This window comes from Equus caballus, chromosome 3 (assembly GCF_041296265.1).
Source record: "Equus caballus isolate H_3958 breed thoroughbred chromosome 3, TB-T2T, whole genome shotgun sequence".
Classification (NCBI taxonomy): Eukaryota; Metazoa; Chordata; class Mammalia; order Perissodactyla; family Equidae; genus Equus; species Equus caballus.
Window position 1 is genome coordinate 18,921,798 of NC_091686.1, and position 25,877 is coordinate 18,947,674.

Sequence of the window (25,877 nt, forward strand, 5' to 3'; positions counted from 1 at the left end):
CTCTCCACATGGTAGACCAAATATTCGGCCTGCAGAAGTGTCTCTGCCTGCCGTTGCTGAATGCGACAGCGTGAAATCTCCCTTCTGGCCTTTTTACTGAGAGGGGCCCAGTGAGTGTGCAGAACCTTCGAACTGAAAATGGCTTGAGATCAGTGCTGAAATAGGCCGACAGGCCTGGGAGTGGGTGGGCTAGAAACGTAGGGTGGTTTTTATTGTCCCAGTGATTGGGGGACGCTACTGACATTTAGTGGTGAGATCTGTAATGCTTGGGAAGGTCCTGCATGATGAAAAATAGTTCCACCCAAGTGAAGAGCTCCCTCCTTGAGAAACTTGGGTCTAAACTGAAGGCCTTTTTTCAGGGGCCCCCGACCCTGTATTCCTCACCAACCAGCATAGCCCTCCCCGCTGCCCCAGGATTGCCACACAGTCTCCCCAGAGTGCTGTCCATTGGGCAGGCCCCCCTGAGGCTTGGCTTCTGCTCTGTGGTTAGCCTGCCACCCACCCTAGGTCTTTGAAAGGTCAGTTAGCACCGTGCCCATTGCAGCCTCATTTCCAGCATCCCTGAACTTGTGTGCGGTCACTAAGGCTGTAATAACACCAGTTGGCATCCTCTCTGATCCACTTAACGACATCAGTTATATCACCAAGTCATGCGCATTTGGATTTATTAGTAATTAATGCTCACTCAGAAATATTAGTGTTTCAGATATTGAAATTCTGTCATACGGTTGAGGTATAAACATTATATTTACTATTGCAAGAGCAAAATGCTACAATAATAAGTGGTAGTGAACTTTCAAATAGGAAAACAGGTGGCCAGTTAATGTGACTATTAAAAGATTGGGCTAGCTATCTCTTAGAATGAACAGTGTATTCTTTTTGAGGCAAAGCACAGTCTAGCAGCTAATGGTACTGAGAAATTATTGGCCCCCCATGACATGACTTTTTTTAAAACCCCATATTTTAAGAATACTGTGATTTATTGATTTTTTTTAAAAAATAAAATGATGAATTTATTCTTCTATCACAATAATCCTTTCCATGATGGTGAGTTTGGCTTTGGCTAAAATCCGCTTTTACGCTTGGTGTAAGTGTGCCGTTGGACGTTTCCCCGTTGCCTGGATGCAGAGGCTGTCTCCTCAAACCTCGGTCACGGCATAGCTGGTTCCCACCGTTTGCGGTCTCCCAAGGTGAATAAATTATCTGCCCATTCCAGGAGACACAGTGGCCTTGTCCCTGAAGAAGTTTCTGAAGCAAGACACATATGATGTGCACCTTTCTCTGTCCGACCATGGCAACAAGGAGCAGCTGACAGTGATCAGGGCCACCGTGTGTGACTGCCATGGCCACGTGGAGAAATGCCCCGAACCCTGGAAGGGGGGTTTCCTCCTCCCCATCCTGGGGGCTGTCTTGGCTCTGCTGCGTGAGTACCAGCACCCTTCCCCTCTGCTTAGGGTGGTCAGAAGATCTGAATCTACCATGAACTTCTGGGACTAAGGGGCCACCAATATTGTCCATCTGTTCCTTATACTCTCAATTCTGGGAGTGTCATTCAATCAATAGATGTTTTTGGAGCTTCTGGAATGTGCCAGGCTTGGGGGATGAGTGGTGAGCAGACAGACTTGGGCCTGCCACCATGCCATCTAGAGGCTAGAACAGTGGGTCAGAACTGTGGTCTCCAAACCGACACCATTAGCATTACCAGGAATTTGTTAGAAAGGCCAATTCTCAGGCCCACTCCTGAGCTGATTCAGAAACTTAGGGGTAAGACTCAGTAATCTGTGTTTTTAACGAGCCCTCCAGGAGGTTCTGATACAAGCTAGAGTTTGAGAGCCACTGGTCTAGTGGGCAGAAGTGTTTAGTTAAAAGCTAATTTCTTAAAAGCTAATTTCTTAAAAGCTCTAATGGTAGAAGCTATCACATTTGCCTTTTCCACTCTCTGAATTGGTCCTTACACACAAAACACTCATTCAATCAGATATGAATACAAGAGCAATGTACTGTGCACTGAGCACTGTTTTAGGCAGTGGGGGTACAGCACTTAACAGACCAATCCCTGCCCTCATGGTGCTTACTTTCCAGTGCAGAGAGCAGACAACAAATAATCTGGCACAGAAATAGGTGTTGCTATGGAGAAAAAGGAGGAGGTCTGCTATTTCAAGTAGGATGGGCAACAAAGGTCTTGCCAAGAAGGGGATATTGCAGTAAAGACCTGAAAGAGGAGAGCAGGCAAGTCATATAGTTGTCTTGAGGACAGCAAGTGCAAAGGCCCTGAGGCAGCACTGTGCTTGGTGTGTGGAAACAGCAATGGCTGGAGTGGGAAAAGAGTAGGAGATGAGGTCAGAGAGAGGATGGTGTGGCATAGCATCATGTTGGGCCTTGTAGGCTATTGTAAGGACTCTGGGTGAAAAGAGAAGTCATCAGAAGGTTTGGAGCAGAGGAGTGATGTGATTTGACTTGAATTTTAAAAGATTGCTACTGACCAGACTGTCGAGGGACAAGGGTGGAGACAGGAAGACCATTAGGAGCGATTGCCATAATCTAGGGGTGAGGTGGTTGGTGGCTCAGACCAGGATAGCTGAGGTGCTAAGGTGGTCATATTTCAAGATAGAATCAATTCAGATTCATATGTGGTATGAGGAAAAAAGCCATTGATGATTCTAAGGCGTGAACAACTAGAAATATAGCATTTCCGTTAACCAGTTTGGGAAAGACCATGGGAAGAGATTGGCCTGGCAGTCCAAATGGAGATATCAGTAGGCGGTTAGGCATTTAAGCTTTGGATACAGGTGAGAAGTCCAGTTCACCTCTTATCTTTCCCCAGACCCAGTGTGGGGTGAGGGGAAGGGGAGGGAGAGATCACATCTAGCCCACATAGTGTGTGCATCCTAAGAACCCATGGATTCCCAAAGAAGGCTAGAGAGAGACAGTGCCTCCATCAGCAGGCCAAAAACGTGATAAGCTCAATAGTTGGCTGTATCCTCTTAGACTAGACAGCCACAGAGACGGCCAGGGGTACCCTCTTCCTATGGGATTAAGTGGGGGTAGTCATGGCAGGTAAGGAGAGCAGCCAGGCATTAGTTGGCCAGTCCCCCCATGTCCAAATAGGCTGCCAGCTTTCAGACCATATCACTAAAAGCCAGTACTTCTGTTAAAATTCCCAAACAGCATTTGGACCTAAGTTCAAATCACTGCACCGTAGCAAAGTTGCACTGTCTCGCTTTTAACTTAAAAGTCTGTGGCTCATTTAGGGGACCCCTGGGGACTGGAAAAGAGTCTTGTTGAAAAGTAACATCTGCTGGGAGATTCCCATGCCCACAAAGGAAGATTTCTTTAAGGACTAGTACCACCAATATGGGAAGACAGATGATAAGTGATAGAGAATTATGGGTCGGGGAATGAAATCAGAACGCTGGTAGGAGGTGGTGATGCTAACCTGAAGGGTGAGAGCCATGCGTGTACATGGAGAGCATTTCAGGTGAGGAAAGAATCCAGATGAAGGTTCTGAAGTGGGAAACTGCTAGGTATATTTGAGGAACTCCGAGGAGGCCAGTGTGACTAGACCTGGGCATGGCGCCTGGCAGAGCCACATCCCGTGTGCCTCGAGAAGGAGTTGGGGGTTTTCCTAGATGCAAGGGAGCCACGGAAGTGTGGTAAGCTCTGGCTACTGAGTGGTGGGGTCTAGAATTAGATGGGGCTCTGTGGGTTTGAGGGTCCTGGCCAGCCATGTGGTTGTGGGGTGAGTATTCACACTCCCCAACTCTTCCAGTCCTCCTGCTGGTGCTCCTCTTGTTGGTGAGAAAAAAGCGGAAGATCAAGGAGCCCCTTCTGCTTCCAGAAGATGACACCCGTGACAACGTCTTCTACTATGGTGAAGAGGGAGGTGGCGAGGAGGACCAGGTGTGGCTTTGGGAGGTCTGGGGGATGGGAGATGGGTGCCCCCAGGGCCACTGGCAGGGGTGGTTGGGTCAACCAACTAACCGTGTTAGCTCCATTGACCAGACCCTGGCCTGAAGCATCATTCTTCATATAGAAGCGACCACCAGCTCTCCTCTTCTGAGAGGCTGTCTGGTCCGTTACCGTAGGCTCTTTGGCCGCAGCCAAGGTGACCTTGAGCCTGTGCCTTATTGGGAGGAGGGGATGTGGAAACTAGGGCTTTCAGACATCTCTGACATTACCCACGAACCAGAACATCCAAATGGTAGGCTAGGGGGGTGAGAATGTAAATGTAGGGGAGTGGGAGGTCCTCTGAAACCCATGTTCTCCTTCACTCTCATGAAGGACTACGACATCACCCAACTCCACCGGGGTCTGGAGGCCCGGCCTGAGGTGATTCTCCGCAACGATGTGGCACCTACCTTCATCCCCACACCCATGTACCGTCCACGTCCAGCCAACCCTGATGAAATCGGCAACTTCATCATCGAGGTGAGGCATGAGGGGCCAGCCTAGGGCAGCCCTTTGTCCAAGCACCAGCAGCACAGGAGAAAGAGCGTGGGCTTGGAGTCTTGGCTCTGTGTTCAAATCCTGACTCCACCGCCAATCAGCTGTGTGACCTCTGGCACATTTGAGTAACTTCTGGGCTTCTGTTTCCTCTTCCATAAAACCCTAACTTGCAGAGGGTAAAGAATAGATTAGGAATAATTTATTTATTCAACAAATATAGGGGTTATTAGGAAAAAACTCTAGAGCCAGAGCTAGACAACCTGGGTTTGATTTTTTTTTTTTTTTTTTTTTTGAGGAAGATTAGCCCTGAGCTAACTACTGCCAATCCTCTTCTTTTTGCCAAGGAATACTGGCCCTGAGCTAACATCCATGCCCATCTTCCTCTGCTTTATATGTGAGACGCCCACCACAGCATGGCTTGCCAAGTGGTGCCATGTCTGCACCTGGGATCCAAACCGATGAACCCTGGGCCGCCGAGAAGCGGAACATGCACACTTAACCACTGTGCCACCGGGCCAGCCCCTGGGTTTGAATTTTTAAAGATCCAAGGTGATTCCAGTGGAGCCAAGTTTGGGCCCCTCTGTTGCAGGCTGCTTTAAGGGCTGGATGAATAAGCACCAGCAACAGCACTAGCACAGTGGTTCCCAACGTGCCTGCACATTGGAGTCTCCTGGAGAACTTCAAAAACTGCTGGTGCCTCTGAGTCACCCCCTAAGATTATGATGTAATTAATCTGGATGTGGCCTGGGCTTTGGAATTTCTTTAAAGATTTCCAGGTAATTTAAGTTTGGGAACCATTTGCCTGGCACCCAGCATTTATTAGGTAATGACAGCTATTGTTGCTAATAGCTGAGTGTCTCCAGTGTTCTTTTTTATTTTTTAAAGATTTTATTTTTCCTTTTTCTCCCAAAGCCCCCCCATACATAGTTGTGTATTTTTAGTTGTGGCATGTGGGATGCCTCCTCAGCATGGCTTGACAAGCAGTGCCATGTCCACACCCAGGATCCAAATCGGTGAAACCCTGGGCTGCCGAAGCAGAGTGCATGAACCTAGCCACAGGGCCGGCCTCCTCTCCAGTGTTCTTAACTCTGGTCACACATTTGATTTATCTGAGGAATTCTGAAAAATATCAGTGCCTGGAATCCAGGCATCTGTTTTTTTAGGCTCTAATCTTTTTTTTAGCTCTGTGTGGAAATCAGATATACAGCCAGGGTTGTGAGAACCCCTGGACTGGGTGCGTAGGAGATACAGGATATGAGCCTAGCACAGCTGAAACCTTGTTAGCAATCAGTAAATGAGCCTTTTAGTAAGAAGGGAGGAAGGAAGGATGGATAGATGGGGGATGGGGGATGGGGGAGTGCAAGGAAGCAGCAGTGGGCAGAGGGCTCAATGGGCAGCCAGGCAACCTCACCTTGGCTCGAACCCTTCTGCCTCAGTCTTCTCTTTTGCAAAAAGGGAAACTAAATAGTTTACCCTTCTTGCCTTCTAGAAATGGCCTGATGGTGAGACTCTTTTCTAGCCTGAGCGTGTTTGAGAGTGCTGTGGAAAATCAAAAGCACCTGGGGAACGTTGCTCAGGGTAGCTGGTTTGAGAAGCCGGGATTGCAGCCAAATACCTGGAGCTTTTCCCTCCCGTTAAATGAAGGCAGTTTCCAGAACGTGTGTCAGATAGTTTGCAAATACTGTCGCATTTAATCCCACGTCAGCTCTGCAGGGTGGGAATCCTATTGTTATCCTTATTTTACAAATGAGGAAATAGTATTTCACTCTATGCCAGGTACTACTCTGATAAGTGCTTTGCATATATTCCTTTATTCTGCTAAAACTATATAAAGGCCCCCTATTTTTAAGGGTTTTTGTTTTTTCTCCCCAAAGCCCCAGTACATAGTTGTATATCCTAGTTGTAGGTCATTCTAGCTCTGCTATGTGGGACGCTGCCACAGCATGGCTTGATGAGCAGTGTGTGGGTCCATGCCCAGGATCAGAATTGGCCGACCCCTTGTTCTCCATTTTAGAGACAAGGCAAAAACAGCACAGAGAGGTTAAGGGACTTGCCCGAGGTCACGTACTAGTGTGTGAAGTCTGAGCTCTGACTCAAGTCATCTGATTTCAGAGTCCCTGCCCTTAACCGCAGGTCTTCTGCCCTGAGCACTTGCTGTATGCTGGGCCCTGAGTATTTATAGGCATGATTTCATCTCAACCGTCAAAGCTTTGAGGAGGAGATGCAGGCTCAGCAAGGTGAACTAAGTCGGTTGGCTGAGCTCTCGCAGCTGCCAGGGGTCTGATCCCGCTGCTCCTCACCCCCTGCTCTCTGTCGCCACAGAACCTGAAGGCGGCTAACACGGACCCCACGGCCCCGCCCTACGACTCTCTGTTGGTGTTCGACTACGAGGGCAGTGGCTCTGACGCCGCCTCCCTGAGCTCCCTCACCTCCTCGGCCTCGGACCAGGACCAAGACTATGACTATCTGAACGAGTGGGGCAGCCGCTTCAAGAAGCTGGCGGACATGTACGGTGGTGGCCAGGACGACTAGGCCTCCCTGCCAGCAGGCCAGGGACTAAACGTCAGGCCGCAGCTGCATCTCCAGGGGTCTCAGTCCCCACCGCGGCCAAGGACTCTGGAACGTGTTGAGAAGTGGCCTTAGCGACTTGGAGGGAAGAGGCCTCGAGGCTGACATTAGTATGGGGGTTGGTTTCTAAGCCTTTGAGAATGGAGGCACACGGGCAGTTTGCCCTCAGCACTGACCACCTCTCGGCCTAGGCCGGGGTGGCCTCGGAGGCGAATTTCCGGGAGCCTCTCCCCTGCCGTAAAATGCTCAGCCCTGTGTCCTGGGCCTGGACTGCCTCTGATGCCCCCGTGATGACCTTCTTTCTGGAATGGACCCTTCTCCTTAGAAAGAGGCCTCTCATTGCAACCTGGATTTTTTTTTTTTAATGCTATTTTCAAAAAGTTAGAGGCGGGTCCTCAGCCATCCCCTGGAGTCCTCCAGAAGCCCAGGACAGAGCTGCTTGGCTCGCTGCATTTCTCTCTGATCTCCGGGCCCCGAGGCCTCCTGTTTGAGTGGATCACTGCGTTTTTATACTGAGCGCGTCTAGGTTGTCCTTTATTTTTTATTTTCCCTATCGAGTGCTGTAGATGAAGGGTGATGACAATCGTGTAAATGTACTAGAACTTTTTTATTAAAGGAACTTTTCCCAGAGGTGCCAGGGGAGTGAACTCTTTTTTTTTTATAGCATCTTTATCGACATGTAATTCACACACCATACCATTCACCCATTTCAAGTGTACAATTCAATAGTTTTTAGAATTTTCAGTGCTGTTCTAGGGGAGTGAGTGAGCGCGTGCTTTTAACCCTGCCGGCTTCCCCCCAGCTTCCTCCTGATGGGATGGTTGACGTGCGCAAGTGGGGCACACCTGCCCTCCTCCCGCCGTATTCAGAGTTGCTGGTCTGTGTGAGGGAACCATTCACCTCCCCACCGCCGGGCTGAGCCCCACCAGAGCTGCGGCGACGTCTTTTCTGTGCTCTCACGTGGGGCAGAACGTGAAGATTTCTCTTCTGTGCTGTGGGCTCGATGCTTGGGGAGGATCCGACTCATCTACTTCCTAGCAAGTCTCTTACCCTCTACCTGCCTCGGATTTTTCATGTGTAACATGGGGAGTTTTTATGGAGATAAAGTGAATTAATATCCGGCACACAGTAGGTGCTATTTGTGTTCATTGGTGACAGCTACCATTTATGCAGTACTTTCTAGGCCCGGACAGCTCTTAACTTCAATGATTTCCTTTAAACAAATCCTCACGATCACCCTCTGAGGGGCTTTTCCTCCTTTAAAGAATGGCCTCAGTGTATTTTTTTTTAAATGACACCTGATCATCATCAAAATCAAGCCAGACAGAAAATTAGAGAACTCACCCAGGATGTCACTGAAATTGGAACATTCCTCACAATACCAGGGCACAGATGCAGGAAGAAGGATGAAGAGGCAGCAAGCATAGGGCAATTCCATGTGTGCCTTTGTTAAAGCGAAGTTTAAAATTTTTCTTCGCAATAGACGTGAAGAATCTAACGCGAAGCTGAAAGGATTGCTGACGTTGAACTCAGTGTTTCCATCCTGCGAGAGTGAGTCGTCCTTTACAGCTGGTACTCAGAGTCCAGTCCCTGGACCGGCAGCATCAGCATCAGCATCACCTGCCGGATCAGACCCTGCAGGCAGGGCCCTGCAGTCTGTTTTAACAAGCTTCCAGGTGATGCTGATGCACATGCAGGTTTGAGGCTCTGAAGGATGAAGCGGAGGGCATCTGGAAGCCTCAGACCCTGGATGGGGAAGTCAGACGGTAACTAAGTCGGGTAAGAAATCTCCTCACCTGTCCTTGGTCCGCAGCGTCTTAGCCCACAGTCAAAGCCACCTCCCGCCTCTTCCTAGAGCTGCTCCCCCGGCTCCTGCGGCCTCATGTCTCCCGCTACCAGGGCCCTGCTGCTCTTGCTGATAAGGTTGTGCGGGAGGATTAGGTGTCTCAACCAGCCAACACCTGCTGCCCCTTATCTTAAACTCCTCTCTGAGGAGCCTGCAACCCTATCTTCGGCCGAGGCTAATAATAAAACCAAACAGCTACTGTGCAGGCTGGCCTTCCTCCCCTGAGATTTTTCGAGGGAGTTGAGGAGGAAAAGGAGCCTTTCCTAGCCAAGCCTGGTCTGTGGATGGATCTAGATTCCCTTGGCAATGGCACCAGTCACCGGCCTCTGAGTGATTTGGAAGAAGGAGCCTGGGCTCTGTGAGGCGGAAGGATATCACGTCTCTCACTCAGGGCCTGCTTCTCACCTGAACTATAAATCTTAGGATGTGGTCTTTTGTTTTTTTTTTCAACTTCTTATTTACTTATTTTTGAGGAAGATTAGCCCTGAACTAACATCTGCCACCAATCCTCCTCTTTTTTGCTAAGGAAGACTGGCCCTGAGCTAACATCCGTGCCCATTCTCCTCTACTTTACATGTGGGATGCCTACCACAGCATGGTGTGCCAAGCAGTGCCATGTCTGCACCTGGGATCCGAACTGGCAAACCCCGGGCCGCTGAAGCGGAACATGCAAACTTAACCACTGCACCAACGGGCCGGCCCCAGGATCTGGTCTTTAGGGCCTATAACACGAAGTCACAATATTTGCAGCTGGTAAATAGTCACCAGTGCTAACCACTCAGAGTGGGTGCTAACTGTAAATAACCAGTTCGTCTAGTCATACCAACAGGGACCACCTGAATGTTTGACTTCGAGTACCCTGAATGTTAATCCTTCACATTTTGTGATTCAGGGGTTGGATTATTTCCTTCTGATCTTTGTTTTCCCCCATGCAGTACATACACATGTTGCATTATATCTTTTCATAACAGGACATACAAGGAGGTTGCCTTATTGTCTCTAACACATCCAGTTTTGATGTTAGCATTTATTTAATCTTACCGCCATCCGTGGACATTAGTGATTGTAGTTTTTTGCCCTCAACAACGTTAAACTCCCTGGAGCATCCATCTCTGCAGGTGCTTGAAAGCCGGTCCTCCAACAACTGGGGAGGGCGCGGGGCCTGTGGTCCTGGTTGGGATCAAGGCTGCCTGAGTCTGAGTGGAAGGTTCTGTCTCGGATGACAGGTTGGTGCTGAAAGGACCTTGGGCTTATTCTATTAAATGATTTTTTTTCCCCAGACTTTTAAAAGCTGAAGCCCCAGAACCCAAATCCAACAAAAAAGGTAATCAAAGTGAGACTTTGGGGGCTGGCCCGGTGGCACATCGGTTAAGGGCGCACGTTCTGCTTTGACGGCCTGGGATTCGCTGGTTCAGATCCCGGGCGGGGACATGGCACTGCTTGGCAAGCCATGCTGTGGCAGGTGTCACACATATAAAATAGAGGAAGATGGGCACGGATGTTAGCTCAGGGTCAGTCTTCCTCAGCAAAAAGAGGGGGATTGGCGGCAGATGTTAGCTCAGTGCTAATCTTCCAAAAAATAAATAAATAAAAAGTGAGACTTTGTTGGAAGGAGGGGTTGGGGTGCTCAGAGACCCCTCTTGGCCTCCCCTTCCCAATGTTTCTCCTTAAGAACCCCTAAATGCAGAGCATTTTGAAAGTTGCCCCCTGTCCACCTCTGTCATTTTTCAGGTGGAAGGAGATTCTGGAAGCAGGCACCGGCCGAGATCTCTGCAGCGGGGCAGAGACGGGCAGAGCCCAGGCCTCGCTTCACACCAGGCCTTTTCCCTTGTGGCTGGTCTGACAATCTTTTTTCCCTCCTAAAGAGGCTGCAAATAGAACCTGTCTCTTCAGGTGGGCTTTGCCCAGGCCCTCGAGGGGCCTGAGGGAGATGGCTCTCATCCCCGCAAGGTGGGCAAGGAGCTGAGGCCTCAAATTCCTGGCTCCCTGTGTTAGGCTGGACCTTCCTTAACCACGGGTCACACGGGGACACAGCAAGAAGACCCAGGCAGGGAAACACTGAGGGATGGCCAGTCAGGCAGGGAGCCCTGAGGTCAACCATGCGATAGGCCTGCCATTGAAAAGGTGGGGGTGGTCACCCTGGGAAGCCCCTTCAGCAGCCCACACCCCAGATGTCCAGTTCCAGACTCACTGGGGAACTCCATGGGGCCAGCTGCCTTTTGACTAAAGGCAGAGCCTGCCTCCCACTAAAATCCACCGAGGAGGCATGGTTCCAGGGCACAGGTTCAAATCCCAGCACTTCCAGGCGTGACGCCTTAGACAAATCACTTGACCTTTCTGTGCCTCAACTTTCTCATCTGGAAAATGGAGGAGTAAATGAGTTAGTATCTGTCAAGTGCTTAGAAGGCTTCCTGGCATACGAGTGCTGCGTAAGTGTTGTTGTCACTACTCCTGTGGTTGTTGAGGGACTGACAGGGCCAGTTACTGCCCCTTTATCTCCACACTCACAACATGGGTGGAAACTGCCCTTCCCACCTAAGCCAGACATTCCTAGGCTGCAGAAAGCCACTGCGGTGGCCCGAGCGGCTGTGGTTTCCCTGATGGCCCTTCCCCTCGCACCCGGCAGAGGGCACCATTCACCTGAACCACGGCATGGCCCGCCCCACGAAGTCTGCAGGAAGGGAGGGAACCCGAGGGCGGAACAGTCACACTGGCTGCCACATACCTTGTACCTTGTCTGGGAGTCTGCTGTGGGCCAGGAACTGCCTCAGGCACTTTGGCGATGACAGTGATGGTGAGAGTGGCAGTGGTGGCAGCAGTGGTCAATACTTACTGGGCAATGACTGGCCATGCGCTTCACATGCATGGAGTCAGTTACACGAATTCTCCCACCTACAACCATGGGGAGGGAGGTTTTATGGTTCTCTTTTTTAAAGGAAATTGAGGGTCAGAGAGATTAATGACCACACATAGCCAGGAATTGACAGTTTTGGGGTCCCGGTCTCCTTGATTCCCAAATATGGGCTCTTTCTGCTGTCAAGAATGAAAAACTCCACTTATGAAGGGGGAGGGGGGGCAGGCAGGCAGGTGGTGGAAGAGGGTCTTCAGTCCCCCCACCCCTCCCACGGCAGAGTTGGGCCCCACCCAACGCTGAGACTCTGAGGCCCTGACACAGGAGAGCCACACGTTTCCAACCACTTCTGGGGGCCCGTTGAGCATATGGGGCATCGCCCCAGGGTTTTTTTAATTCATTTATTTAACAATTTGCTGAGCATGTGTTCTGTACCGGGTACAGTTTTAGGTGCTAAGGATGCAGAAAACTGGTCAAAAATCCAGCCCTAATGTATCAGGGCTCCGGGCAAAAATGCGTTTAGGACCCAAGTACCGTAAGAGTCAAGTAAACGGTTAAATAAACGAGACTCTGTCTTGCTACCTGAACAATCCTGTCTTCACGGTGATCAGGAAGGCCAGGTTTTAATCTGGATTCTGGGACACCTAGAGTACTGGGCCCGAATGTGGCTGTACAGACAGAGTTAGTCCCCAGCCAGGAACAGAGGTCAGTCCACTACTCTACCCACCCAGGCTCCATCCTACACCATGAGGGTCCCTGTGTAGGTGTGTGTCTATGTGTGGACACCCCAGCCCGCGAGTCCAAGCTCCATCCCCAGTCTTCACAAACAGCCTTCCGTTGACCACCCTTGGGGCCTAGAAGTACATACCTGGGCCATGCTGGCCGCCATCAGGACAGACCTGGGAGGGCCTGGGACCATTTGGGCGGGGAATGGTCTAGAGGGCAGGGAGTGGGGCAGGGGTTCTAGCAGTGATGACTCCTTAGCTCCGTGGGAGAGGCAGGAGGGCCTGAGCAGGGCCGAGGTCTACGGGCCATCCTGCTGCCATTCAATGAGAGACAGACCATAAACAAGACAAATCAGTCAAACATCTGGTACAGTGAAAGGTGAGGCTATAGAGGAGGATAGGCTGAAACGGCATAGGAAGTAAGGGGCCGGGGTGGGGGCTCAGTTTTAGCAGTCAGAGGAGGCCTTGCTGAGAAGGTGGCATTTGAGCAAAGACTGCAGAATACTGGAGAGCAAGTGTGCAGGTATGCCTAGGTAAAAGGAACAAATGCAAAGGCCCTGAGGCAGGAGTGTACTTGGAGGGGTTCAGCAGGGAGGCCAGTGTAGCTGGAGCAGAGAGAAAGAGCAAGCAAGGCTGCAGTGGGAGATGAGGTCAAACAGGTAAGGTGTGGGGCCCAGGTGCCCAGTCCTGGGCCACCTCCTCCACACCCAGGCAGGAGGCTGGGGTCAGGGCAGGGCCTGGTCCCACAAGCCCTGGGAAAAGGGCTGACTCAGCAAGCTCAGCTCCATCCTGGAGCTGGCGAAACCTGATTCCTCCTCAGCTCCATCCTCAGCCGGGACCTGTCTGGGCCTGCGGGCAGCTGCAGAGCTGGCAGGCAGGAGCTACAAGATTCTTCTCTCTCAGGCCAGTTCCCCCCCCCCCAACCCCCACCCCCCACCCCCGCAGTGGGAGCCTGTCAGAAAGGAGCCTCAGATCGGGTGGGGCCAAGCCCTGGTGAGGAGTGCAGCCACTACAGGCCGCAGATGTGGGTGTGACTTACCAGCCAGACCTCTCAGCCTCAGTTTCCTCAAGACAGCCCTTCTCTCAAAGGGCTGAGAGGAGGCCGCTGTGAGAGGATGTTTGCAAAGCACGCAGAGCGGAGCCTGATGTGCTGTGAGGGGTCAGTAAGTGGTAACCGCTATTATTGTTCTCGCGGCTTCTGATTAGGCCGTCTCCAAGTTAGGGGTGGACCGGAGCCGCCCGTCCCCTCAGCTGCCTCAGCATTGCCGTGCCCGCTGCCCAGCAAGCTGCAGGGCTGTGGGGGGCCTGGGAGGAATCTGAGAGGGGATGGGTGGGTCAGGAATGCTCGGGCCGGGTTCCATCTCTCCCGTCCCCGCTGCCTTCCCGTAAGCCAGGGCAGGCTGGGAGGGCAGGGCAGGCCTCTGTGTGTCACCTTGGAACCTGACAACTGAGGCCTTCTGGGGAGACGAGGAAGTAATTACAGTGATCATCATCATTAGGGCTTCTGTGAGTTATGCACTTACGGTGTGCCAGGCAGCCGGCTGAAGCTTCACTCCGATTCCAACCGAAGTTTAAAATGTCCTGTGAGGCTCTACGTGATCGCACCCCGTTGCTCTGGGCCCTCGCCTCCTGCTCTCTCCTCACTCACACCGTTGTTCTGGCAACGTCAGCCTCCTGCTCTTCTCGGAACAGTGCAGACTGGCTCCACCTCAGGCTTTTGCATTTGCTGTGCCCTCTGCCTGGCGTGCTGTTCCCCCAGATATCTCATGGCTCCCTCACCTCCCTCAGGCATCACCCAAATGTCAGCTGTCAGATTCTACCCTTGAATTACCCTCTTTAGAATTGCAACCCCACCCCCACACACCGTGCCTGTTTTTCCAGAGCATCTATTACTTCTCGCCAGACGGTAGGATCTATTTTATCTATTGGTCCTGTTTAGCGTCTTTCTCCTCCCTCCCCTTCCTCCCCTTTGAGGATAAGCTTCATGTGGACAGGGATTTTTTTTTTAAGATTTTTTTTTTCCTTTTTCTCCCCAAAACCCCTGGTACATAGTTGTATATTTTAGTTGTGGGTCCTGCTAGTTGTGGCATGTGGGACACCACCTCAACATGGCCTGATGAGTGGTGCCATGTCCGCGCCCAGGATTCGAACCGGCGAAACCCTGGGACGCCGAAGCAGAGCACGAACTTAACCACTCGGCCACGGGGCCGGCCCCCAAAGGGATTTTTGCGTCTCTCCTTCTCTGCCACATCCCCAACCTACAGAATACTGCCTGGCACGTAGTAGGTACTCAAGAAATATTTGTTGAATAAAAGGGCTTTAGAACCCTCCAAAGCAGGTTTTGTCAATTCCTTCTGGGAAATGAGGAAACTAAGGCCCAGGGAGACAGGGTAAGTCACCCATGGTTATGCCCAGGTGCTAAGCCGCAGAGCCGAGAGGACCCAGGGCCACCATGTGGGACATCGCGTCTAGTCCTGACAGCAGTCCCAGGAGTGGCTGTGGTCATCTCGTTTTACAGAGGAGCACACTGAGGCTGGAGAAGGGCAGAGGTGGGCCATGAAGCTGGCTGTGCCTGTTCTGAACAAGCCGTTGTTCCCTAGAATGCGGGCTGTGTGCCTGTGGTGGGATGTGAGATTGTTACTGAGCCCTAAGGGACCGGGGCCCTGCAAGTGGGTCCTTTCGCCTGGAGCCGCTCACACCAATAGAACGGACCCAGGTTGGGCATAGCAAAGCAGAAACATTGTTCATTAATCAATGAATGGAGGAGACAGGGCTCGTGCTCTAAAACAACTTCTCCCAAAGGGAAGGTGAGCAGGGTTCTTATGGGATATGACAGGGGAAAGGTCTTCAGTCATCACTTGGGGCGGGGCATTTGGAACATGTACAGAGCTTCCTTTCTTGCACACAGCACCTTTTGCACACATTTCCTTTTGAACACGTTTCCTTTTGAACATGGTACCCCATCGCCATCTTGGACCTTTCTGGTTTGGACTGGTTCTGCCATTTGGCCACCTGGCATTGTTCTGTCTTGCTTCCTATAAGCAAGTACAACTTAAAAACAAGCATTAGAGGGGCTGGCCTGGTGGCACCACGGTTAAGTTCACACATTCTGCTGCAGTGGCCTGGGGTTCACCAGTTCAGATCCCAGGTGCAGACATGGCACTGCTTAACAAGCCATGCTGTGGTAGGGGTCCCACATATAAAGTAGAGGAAGATGGGCACGGATGTTAGCTCAGGGCTAATCTTCCTCAAAAAAAAAAAAAAAAAACAAGCATTAGACGTGGAAAATGTTTTAGTGACTTCCTTGGGTGACAAGATGATCTTAGGTGATACATGAGCAAGATATTAAGGTATGAAATGACCCTGAATCTCCAGAGAGAAAGTTATTCCATTTTCAGTTTTCTTTCACTCCTTCTGCTTGTGTCAAGGAGAGATTTGCCTGTTTTTGTGCTTAGCAAGTCTTTAAGGACTTTTAACACTCACAGTTTCCTCCCTTAACCAAGGAGAGAAGGCCTAGAATTTAACAGCATTGTTCTGTTGTCATGTTTTTGGGGTTTTTTTAAACACCATTTTATTTTATTTTTTTAAGATTTTATTTTATTTTTTCCTTTTTCTCCCCAAAGCCCCCCGGTACATAGTTGTATATTCTTACTTGTGGGTCCTTCTAGTTGTGGCATGTGGGACACCGCCTCAGCGTGGCTTGATGAGCGGTGCCATGTCCACGCCCAGGATTTGAACCGACGAAACACTGGGCCACTGCAGTGGAGCGCAAGAACTTAACCACTCGGCCATGGGGCCAGCCCCCGTTGTCACTCTTTTTATATTTACTTTCTAGTATGGCAAATGATGCTAGCTTTCCATTTACCATATTGTCAATATTTTTCATTTAAAATAAATTTAAGTTTTACACAGTCCATTTAAAGAAACAATATTAAGTAAAGATTAGTGAAGGTAGAACTCAGGGATGCCATAAACGGTGAAGGTGGTACTTCAAAGAATGAAGCTGGAAAATTTAAATCCATCCTCTGCATTTTATCTGAAAGGTTCTTTCAAAGAGTATTCACTTTCTTTGTGGAGGGCTAATTTACATCCAGAAAGTAAAAGAAGAATTAAGTGCTAATCTGAGTATTAAACTACAGTTCAGGGAAGAGTGAGAGGGAAATTTAGGGGCTGGAAGAAGCTAGTCAGGCTTCCTGGAGGAGGAAGCCCTTTGAGTTGGTCTTGAAGGATGTTGGGAGTTGGATAAGGGGCTGTAAGAAAGGAGGAGAGAAGCAGGAAAAGAATAGTTTATTAGAATTTTAGAATGAAAAAGGAAGGGACTTGAAGAGTCCCATGCTTTCCCTTGCCGTCAACCTGTTGTACAGATGAGAAAACTGAGGCCCAGGGGTGGGTGCAGCAAGGGTAGGAGAGCCCAGTCTGGTTCGGGTCTTAGGATCTTGTTCCAGGAGGAACCCGATGAAGTAGGAAATAAACCAAGCCAAGCTTGAAGGGGTGGGACCGGGGTGGCAGGGTGAGCAGAGATGACAAGGACCAGGGTGGCAGAGTGAGGACGGATGATAAGGGAAGAGGCTTTGGGCTTGAGACAGTAAGGAGCCACGGTGAACTTTGGAAAATGGGAGAAGCCCCAAGAACAGCAGACAGCTCAGCAGAGTGTGAGAGTGTGGGCTCTGAAGCCCCAGTGCCTGGGTTCACGTCGTCCTCTGCCATTTGTGCCAGGTTACGATCTCTCTGGAGCGCGAGTTTCTCCACCCATAAGATGGGGATGACGAGAGTTCCTGCCTCACGGAGTTGCTGAGCAATCAAAGAAGTTAGTGCACATAACACACTTAGAGCAACGCTGAGCACACAGCAAGTACTCAGTAAATGTTAATCCTTATACTTTTTATTGTTTCGTTAACCGCAGGGTGGGCTGGGAAAAAAGGGGAGATTGGAGTGAAGGAGGCTGATCAAAAGGCTGCCACCTCTGTGCCTCAGTTTCCCCATCCGAATCAGCTGCTCTCTAAGGGTTCTCCTTTCGCGCTCCATGATGGGCGGAAGCCCACAGAGCCCTGAAAAGAACAGCTGCTAGAACTTGGTGGCTGCCTCAGCACTCAGCAGATGTTTGCTGAGCCCCTGCTGAGCGCCAGGCCCTGGGCCAGGCCCTGGGAAACATCAAAGATCCGGACAGCCCTGCACCCTGCCCACGCCTCCTTCACGAAGCTCTAGCCTAGGGGAGGAGACAGGGAGCATCCAGGTGATTACAGTGCAGGCGATGCCACCCTGACCTGGTGTGGAGTCAGGGAGGGTTTCCCCAAAGAGGTGACACCCAAGCTGAGACCTGAGGGCTGTGAGAGAGTTTACCATGGTCTGGGGAAGGAGATTAGGAGGAACCGTGTAGGCTCAGCGGGGGGAGGGGTATGACCAAATTGGTGCTCTAGAATGATCTCTCTGGTGTGTGTCCTAAACACTTGCATCCATGCAAAATTCCAGATGGACAAGGCCATTCACCATTGTTGCACTGTCTGTAACAGCAAAAGACTGGCAACAACCCTTAGTCCATCAGTGCGGGGCTGCTTAAATAAACTCTGCCGTATTCACAGCGTGGAATATTCTGCAACCGAGAATAAAGAATGGGGAAGCTCTTTATGTACCGATGTGGAAAGTTCTCCAAGGTATCTTGTCAAGGGAAAAAGCAAGCTGGAGGGCCATGTGTAAAGTGTGCTAACTTTTGTGTAAAAACAGAGGAGGAAAATGAGAATATAAGAATTTTTTACTTAAATATGCAGAGAGAAACTCTACAACGGCGCCATCCAGTAGAATTTTCTGTGGTGATGGAAATATTCTATATTTGTGCTGACCAATACTGTAGCCACTAGTCACAAGTGGCACTTGAAATGTGGCTCGCGTGACTGAGGAACTGATTTCTTTTTGTTTTTAATTTTTTTTTTAAATTTTTCCTCTTTCTCCCCAAAGCCCCCCAGTACATAGTTGTATATTTTAGTTGTAGGTCCTTCTAGTTGTGGCATGTGGGACGCCGCCTCAGCATGGCTTGATGAGCAGTGCCATGTCCGTGCCCAGGATCCAAACCAGCGAAACCCTGGGCCGCCGAAGCGCAGCGCGTGAACCTAACCACTCAGCCACGGGGCCGGCCCCTGATTTTTTTACTTCATTTAATTTACTTTATTATCAAATTTAAAGCTAAACAGCCACATGCGGCAAGTAACCTTGGACAGCAAGGTTCTGGAAGAATACAGAAGAAACTCGTAGCCGTAGCTCACTGTAGGGAGAGGGCTGGGAATTAATGAGGTGGATGATTGACAGGAGGGGAGGTACTTGAACTTTATACCTTTTTTGTGTTTTGTTATTTTTGAACTATGTGAATGCTTTACCTGGCCCAAAAGTTAGATTTGAAAAAAGAAAGGATGGAAGGAATGAGTGATTGGGGGGAGCAGGAGAGGGAAGGTGGTGGAGCCCTCGGCTGCAGTGTGGAGAATGGATTGGAAAGGGAGACCAGTGTTCAGCCGGGCTGCTGGCAAGAAAGAGACAAACTCGAAAGACTGACTGAGGAGAGTTAGTGGAGGTGCTACTGACAGCAGTGGGCGTGGTCGCAGGGTTTCGTAATCTAAGCACTACTGATATCTGGGAGGGATAATTGTTGTGGGGGCCGTCCTGTGCTTGTGGGATGTTTAACAGCATCCCTGACCTCTACCTACTAGATGGCAGTAGCACCTCTCCCCACTTGTGACAACCAGAAATTTCTCTAGATATTGCCAAATGTCCCCAGAGGGGTAAGATCATCCCTGGTTGAGAATCACTGGGCTACATAACCAGCCACTGTGAAGTAGACAGGCATCCTGGGGCTAGCACATGGGAAGCCATTTCCACCCTTAGGCCTCGTGGAGCAAGGGGAGGAAATGGCATTTCAGATCCCAGTGAGAGCTGGAGCCATGAAAGAGGGTCCCCTGACAGGAGCTGTGGCTGTAGATTGCAGAACACAGCCGCTGCCAGACCTCAGCCTGGCAGGGACGAGGTGGTAAAGTTGAACTCGCTCTCCTCCCAGCCCGTTTTCTTTCAGGTTCCTCCCCTCAATTTAACCAGCCAAAAGCAGAATACAGGGGAGCTGGGGGTGGTGTGGTCCATACAGGTCGGCCTCCTAGGACACAGAGCTCAAGAGAGACGGGAAGAGAATGGATCTGGTGGGCAAAGGGGAATAAACCAGCACGGAAGACGTTGCCGTCATCCAAGTAGGGGTGATGGTGGCTGGGATAAAGGTGGTGGTGAGTGATGGACAGAAGTGAGTGGATTGGGGGATATTTGGGAGGATTCTGTGGCTGATCAGATGTGGGCAGTGAGTGAGAGGAAGGAGTTAAGGGCAAGATGTTCAGGTTTCTAGCCTGGGCAACAGGGTTGATAATGGTGCCATTTTCTGAAATGAAGACAGAAGAGCAAGTTGGCAATGATGAGTTTGGTTCTGAGCATGCCTTGGGTTTGAACATTTTGAGGTGCCTACAGGACGTGTAAACGGAGATGTTCAGATGCAGTGAGGTTATACAGGCGTGGGGTTCTAGAGAGGGATCTGGACCGCACGCAGGCCACGGGACCCTGGAAGGGAGGGGCATTAGTGCCAGCTTCCCACAGCCTCCGTCATGCTTCCCACTAGAGATGGGAGAGGGAAGTTGCCACCAGCTGGAGAGGAAGGAACAGAAAGGGTGAAGGAAAAGTGGTGGGTCCCACACCACGAACGGAACTCACATCTTTTATTTCATGTTTCTCTCCTCCCTGGGGTGGTTCCCCTGGACAAGAAGTCAAAGCTGAGGGGCGAGGCCTGAGTGCAGGATATGAAGGAGAGAGCTTCAGGGACGCTGCCTGTGTGATCAGGAGCCACCAGGCAGCTGAGGGGAAGGAGCAGGAGGAACAAACCACCCCGGCTATCCCTGAGGCTTCCTGGCAGGCCCAGCAGTCAGAAAGCTTGGGGACAGAGGAAGCAGGAAGCCACTGAGCCAACCCCAGGACTGAAGATCTAAGACAGCACCCTCAATCCCGGGTGACTCCTTGAATCAATGAGTCTAGAAAGGTTTCAATAAGAGCAGCTGAAGAGCTGTGAATACAAGTGGCCAATCAGAACTTCAAAAGGAAATAATAATAAATAAAGCTGTAATAGTAATAGTAATAATGATGATAACAATAATAATAATGATAATAATAATGATAATAATAATGGTCCCTTTGTCTTAAGAGCTTTCTAAAAGCCAGGTAGGGGGCCAGCCCGGTGGTGCAACAGTTAAGTTCGCACGTTCCACTTTGGCTGCCTTGGGGTTTGCCCGTTTGGATTCCAGGCGCAGACATGGCACCGCTTGTCAAGCCATGCTGTGGCAGGCGTGCCACGTATAAAGTAGAGAAAGATGGGCACAGATGTTCACTCAGGGCCAATCTTCCTCAGCAAAAAGAGGAGGATTGGCAGAGGATGGTAGCTCAGGGCTAATCTTCCTCAAAAACAAAATTAAATTAAATTAAATTAAAAAAATAAATTGGAAAAATAAATAAATAAAAGCTAGCTGATGTGCAGAGCACTTTCTTTTATCTCACTCCAATCAGGTGACCAGAGAAGTCTACTCTTTCTCAGATGCAGAGCCAATAATATTCATTGTGCCCTGTGACAAGGACATGATGATCCCCATTTGACAGGTAAGGAAATTGGGGAAATTTGGCTTAGATTTGAACTCGAGACCTCCCAGTTCCAAGGGTCTTACTCAGTCCACTTCTAGGCCCGGGGCATCCTCCTCCCTCCCATACCTCTTGCCACTCCCCCTTGGCCAATTTTCCCTCCTCCTCCTCCTGAGATCCCCCCACCTTCCCTCCCTCTCCATGTCTCTATGGAAATGAAGTCGAGATTGTTTTTGGTGGACTACACTTTATGATCCTTGAGAAATACTTTAAACGTTGATCTCATGTATTGTTTCCATTAAGGAAAAAACAATAAAAACAAGTCATTTCACTTTTATACATCACTCTCTTATTTCCTGTAATAATTCAGTTGACCCTCAGTAAAGGGGAGCAGTTTCCCTAATCCTAACCAACAAGTATATCGTGTTGCTCTTGCTCCTGCTGGCTGGGGTCAGGAGCGGGTTTATTTTTCCAGGGATATCAGACCTCTCGGCTCATGGGCCACCAGGGAATACTTCAGGGTTCTGATTTCAAGTGTTTCAGAGGGCTGCTTACAAATGCTCCACTCGTCCTCTCTGTGCCCACCAGATTTCTTCCGTGGACAATTACAGGGGTCTTTGAGCTGTGCTGCCGCCCCAGGACTCCTCCCCCATCTGTGCCAGAGTGAACTTTCCAGAACACAGATCTCATCATGTGTCATTTCTCCACTTAAACACTTCTGTTCCGTTCCCATGACCTACTAGATGAAGTCCAAGTGGCCTGTCATGTGAACCCTCCAGACCCTGGCCTCAGTTGGTCTTACAGCCTTAACTTCTGCCCTCCCATTACCTCACCCCAGGTACAGCCCCCACGAACCATGCTGGACAGTTCACCCTTCCTGGAATGGAGACTTTCCTCTTGCCTCACCTTTGCTTGTGTTCTTCCCCTACCTGGGCTGCCTTTCCTTCTCACCCCAGCCCTCCCCAGATCTGATAAAGTCCTACAAGCATTTCCTCTGCAAAGCCTTCCACAATCCTGGGAGTGTCCGAATTAGCTGCTCCCTTGATGTTTTGTTCTTTCGTCCAGTAGATCTCATCAGAGGCTGGCCCTTAGGTGTTTCGTGTCTATCTCCCCAGTTAGATCTTAAGCTCACTGAGGGCCTCTGCCTGATGATCTCCAGCTGGCACTCTCAGCCCTGGCACCAAGCACAGTTCCTGGGACCCAGGCAAGTGCTGAGAAATTGCTGAACTGAAATCTGAGACCAAAAAAACCTCTGAATCCCATCTTCACATTTCCAGTAAAGGGAGTTAATGGCTGGTCTCTCATCTCTCAAAGCTGCTTTGCCTCTCCTTTAGCCTACAAGAGATTTGGTTCCTGCTGTGATGTAACTTCTTCCAGGAAGCTGTCCAGGTTTGACATCCTTTCTAAAAGAGTCTCCTTAGACCTGCATTAATGCGCTCATCACCCTGAAGTGTAAATGCCTCCTTACCTGTCCATCTCCCCCACCAGCAGGAGGACACCTTGAGGGCTGGGGCTGTGGGGCTAGCCCAGGGCAGGTACCGGGTGAACAACTGTAGAGTGCTTTCAGCGCATCAAATGTGTTTTGAGCACTTAATGTGTACTAATTCATTTACGGGTCAGAACAAGCCAATGAGGTGGGTGGTGTTAGCCCCATCACACAGCGGGCAAACTGAAGCTAGAGAGGCTCTAAACTTCCCCAAAGTCACACAGCTAGGAAGTGGAGGAACAAGGGTTTTAATCCAGGCCACCTGGCTCCAGAGTCAGCTCTTACCCGCTGCACGACAGTAATTGCATAACTGAGTGAACGGAAGTGGAGAGGTGGGGTCAATGCCCAAGCAGCCCGGGCACACCCTGGACTCCCGCTTGTCTTCCCCCAGGAGACATAGTCCCACGCCAGTCTGCAGGGAGTTGCCCAAATGCAGGGCCAAGATCCGTACTAATGAAGCGTTCTTGGTGAAGAGGGTTTTAATAAAGACTTGTTGTTCTCCTCTGCCCTCAGCAGCCACCCCATTTCCTGCTGCCCCATAAGGAGGTCCTGGGAACGGGTAACGTTGCTTTGCTGATGAATAACCTCTGGAGTAGCTTTCGGAACAAAAGACATCGCAGCACCAGGCCCACTGCCAGATCTCTCAGACTGTCACCTCTCTGCCTGCTGGTGGGCACCAAAGATGGCTCAGAAACCTGAAATATGCACATCATCTTTGACCCAGTAACTCTGCTTGGAGAAATTTATCCTGAAGACCTAGCCAGACAATTAGAGATCCTCGTAACATTGTTTATAAGAATATTCACTGGAAAAAACCCAGGTCCATAAAAAAGGGAATTAGTTTAATAAATTATAGGCATTTAAACAGTGGGAAATTACATCATTATAGCCATTAAGATACTATTGGGAATCCATATTTATGGCTGTGGCAGGCTGTCTGTGAACTGCTGTTGAGTGAAAACACAGTACTTTATAGACTAGGTAGAGAAAGGCGGTTTATTCCTGAAGGAGACACAGAAAGTGGTAACAGTAGTTCCTTTGGGGAGGGGAACAAAGCCGCTGAGGGACCTGAGAGGAAGACTTACTTTTTTTTTTCCCAAGCTTTTTTGTAGAGTCTTTATTTATTTATTTATTTATTTATTGAGGAAGATTAGCCCTGGGCTAACTACTGCCAATCCTCCTCCTTTTGCTGAGGAAGACTGGCCCTGAGCTAACATCCATGCCCATCTTCCTCCACTTTATATGTGGGATGCCTACCACAGCATGGCTTTTGCCAAGCGGTGCCATGTCCACACCTGGGATCTGAACCAGCGAACCCTGGGTCACCGAGAGGCGGAACGTGCGAACTTAACCCCTGCACCACCGGGCCGGCCCCAAGGAAGACTTACTTTTTAATTTTTAATGCATTTCACGTGACAGAATTAGAGTACTCATAATCTCCGATTCATGATACACTTTGTATCATTGGTGTGCGCATGTCTAGTTTTCAATTTGATTCATTTATTCACTTATTTTTAACTCTCCACCCAACCCAAGGACTAGAACATAACAACAACCTATATCTACCTGTGGGACCCTTCTCTGTCCCACCCCACCACATCCCCAAGAGACAACCAGTCTTCTGATGTTGTGTTTTTCCTTCCCTTGCTTCTTTTGTGTAGTTAATCACATATATGCATAAGGCCTAAATATACTGTTTTGTTTTTTTTTTTGTAAAGATTGGCACCTGGGCTAACAACTGTTGCCAATCTTTTTTTTGTGTGTGTGCTTTATTTCCCAACCACCCCCCGTACACAGTTGTATATCTTAGTTGCAGGTCCTTCTAGTTGTGGGATGTGGGACGCCACCTCAACGTGGCCTGACGAGCGGTGCCATGTCCGCGCCCAGGATCCGAACCACTTAACCACTCGGCCATGGCGCCGGCCCCTATACTGTTTACTTTTAATTATTTCTAACTTTTATAAAAAGAGTATCATATGGTCCAGAATCTTTTGGAACTAGTTTTTCCATTCAAAGTCATATTATTAAGATTCATTCATGCTGTGGTGTGTAGCTGCAGTCCATTCATTGTTTTATTGCTTTGTTTTTCCATTGTATGAATATATTGCATTTTTATAACCCATTATCCCGTCAATGGACATCTGGGTTTTTCCAGATTTTTGCTATTATGAATAATGCATCTAGGAATATTCTTGTACGGTCTCCTCCAGCACATGTTTCTGGTGTTTTCTCTGGTTAAATGCTGAGGGATGGACTCTCCAAGGTGTAGGGTTTGTGAATGTTCAGGTTGACTAGAATTGTACCAATTTACACTCCCACCAGCACATCAAAGGGGCGCTGTTGGGCCAGTCTGGTGGTGTAGTGGTTAAGTTCATGTGCTCTACTTCAGTGGCCTGGGCTTCACAGGTTTGGATCTGGGCACAGACATACACACTGTTCATCAAGCCATGGTGTGGCGGCATCCCACATACAAAATAGAGGAAGATTGGTACTGATGTTAGCTCAGTGACAATCTTCCTTAAGCAAAAAGAGGAAGATTGGCACAGATGTTAGCTCAGAGTGACTCTTCCTCAGCAAAAAGAAAAGAAAAGAAAAAGAATGACTTATGAATATATGGAACAACGTGAGTGAATCTCAAAAGCATTTCGCTAAGAGAAGGAAACTAGATACAATGGACCTCATAGTGTATGATTCCATTTCTATGCCATTCTGGAAAAGGCAAACTACAGGGAGAGAAAAGAGCTCAGTGGTTGTCTATGGCTAGGGGGGCACAGAGAAGTTGTCTACCAAGGGCACAGGGAATCTTCTGGCCTGATGGGACTGTCCTACATCTTCCATAGAGTGGTAGATATGTGGGTGTCTGTCAAAAGCACAGATCCGTACACCAAAAAGGGTGAATTTTACTATATGTGAAGCATAGTTTAATTTTTAAAAATGCGGAAAAAAGGTTAAAACAGAGAGGACTTGAGATCTCTGAAGTTCTGGGCACTGAGGAAAAGGGGGTTTCCCGTGTGTACCCTGACTCAGCTCTTTGTAGAACCTTCTTAAAATCTGACGCCTGTCTGGCTCAAGCTGAGAGCTCCGTCTCAGAATTGCTGGTGACCTTGGGCAAGTAGCTCTCGCTCCCGGAAAACTCAGTTCCTTCCCCCAGAGAGGAAGGAGAATGCTCTGATAATCTCAAAAAGTGCACAAACAAATGTCTAGCAAGCACTGACGCTCTGCCAGGCTACCCACGAAGCATTACATACGTTCTTTCATATAGCAGGAATAATAACAAGGAGGAGGAGAATGTTTTTAAAAAGTTCTTTATTG

The 25,877-nt window shown here is 49.5% G+C and overlaps 1 protein-coding gene and 2 long non-coding RNA genes across 6 annotated transcripts in view; 2 read left to right on the plus strand and 1 right to left on the minus strand.

The window, feature by feature from the left end:
- CDH3 (cadherin 3) overlaps nucleotides 1–7,644 on the plus strand; it is a 44,151-nt gene extending 36,507 nt beyond the window's left edge. For all 4 annotated transcript variants that reach the window (XM_005608364.4, XM_005608363.4, XM_070263059.1 and 1 more), the window contains 4 exons: nucleotides 1,217–1,423; nucleotides 3,770–3,900; nucleotides 4,282–4,428; nucleotides 6,769–7,644. In XM_005608364.4, the coding sequence (XP_005608421.1) occupies nucleotides 1,217–1,423; nucleotides 3,770–3,900; nucleotides 4,282–4,428; nucleotides 6,769–6,978 (695 nt within the window). In that variant the 3' untranslated portion in view covers nucleotides 6,979–7,644. The remainder of the gene's footprint in view (nucleotides 1–1,216; nucleotides 1,424–3,769; nucleotides 3,901–4,281; nucleotides 4,429–6,768) is intronic.
- Nucleotides 4,359–13,838, minus strand: LOC111772776 (uncharacterized). The gene is made up of 5 exons (XR_002806801.2): nucleotides 13,476–13,838; nucleotides 11,586–11,752; nucleotides 11,052–11,217; nucleotides 8,359–8,760; nucleotides 4,359–4,608 (listed from the first exon to the last, which is right to left on the minus strand). It is a non-coding gene; the product is annotated as an uncharacterized lncRNA (long non-coding RNA).
- Nucleotides 13,261–24,774, plus strand: LOC111772777 (uncharacterized). Its single transcript, XR_011437364.1, has 3 exons — nucleotides 13,261–13,595; nucleotides 21,011–21,100; nucleotides 23,079–24,774. It is a non-coding gene; the product is annotated as an uncharacterized lncRNA (long non-coding RNA).
- The last annotated feature ends 1,103 nt before the right edge of the window (nucleotides 24,775–25,877 follow it).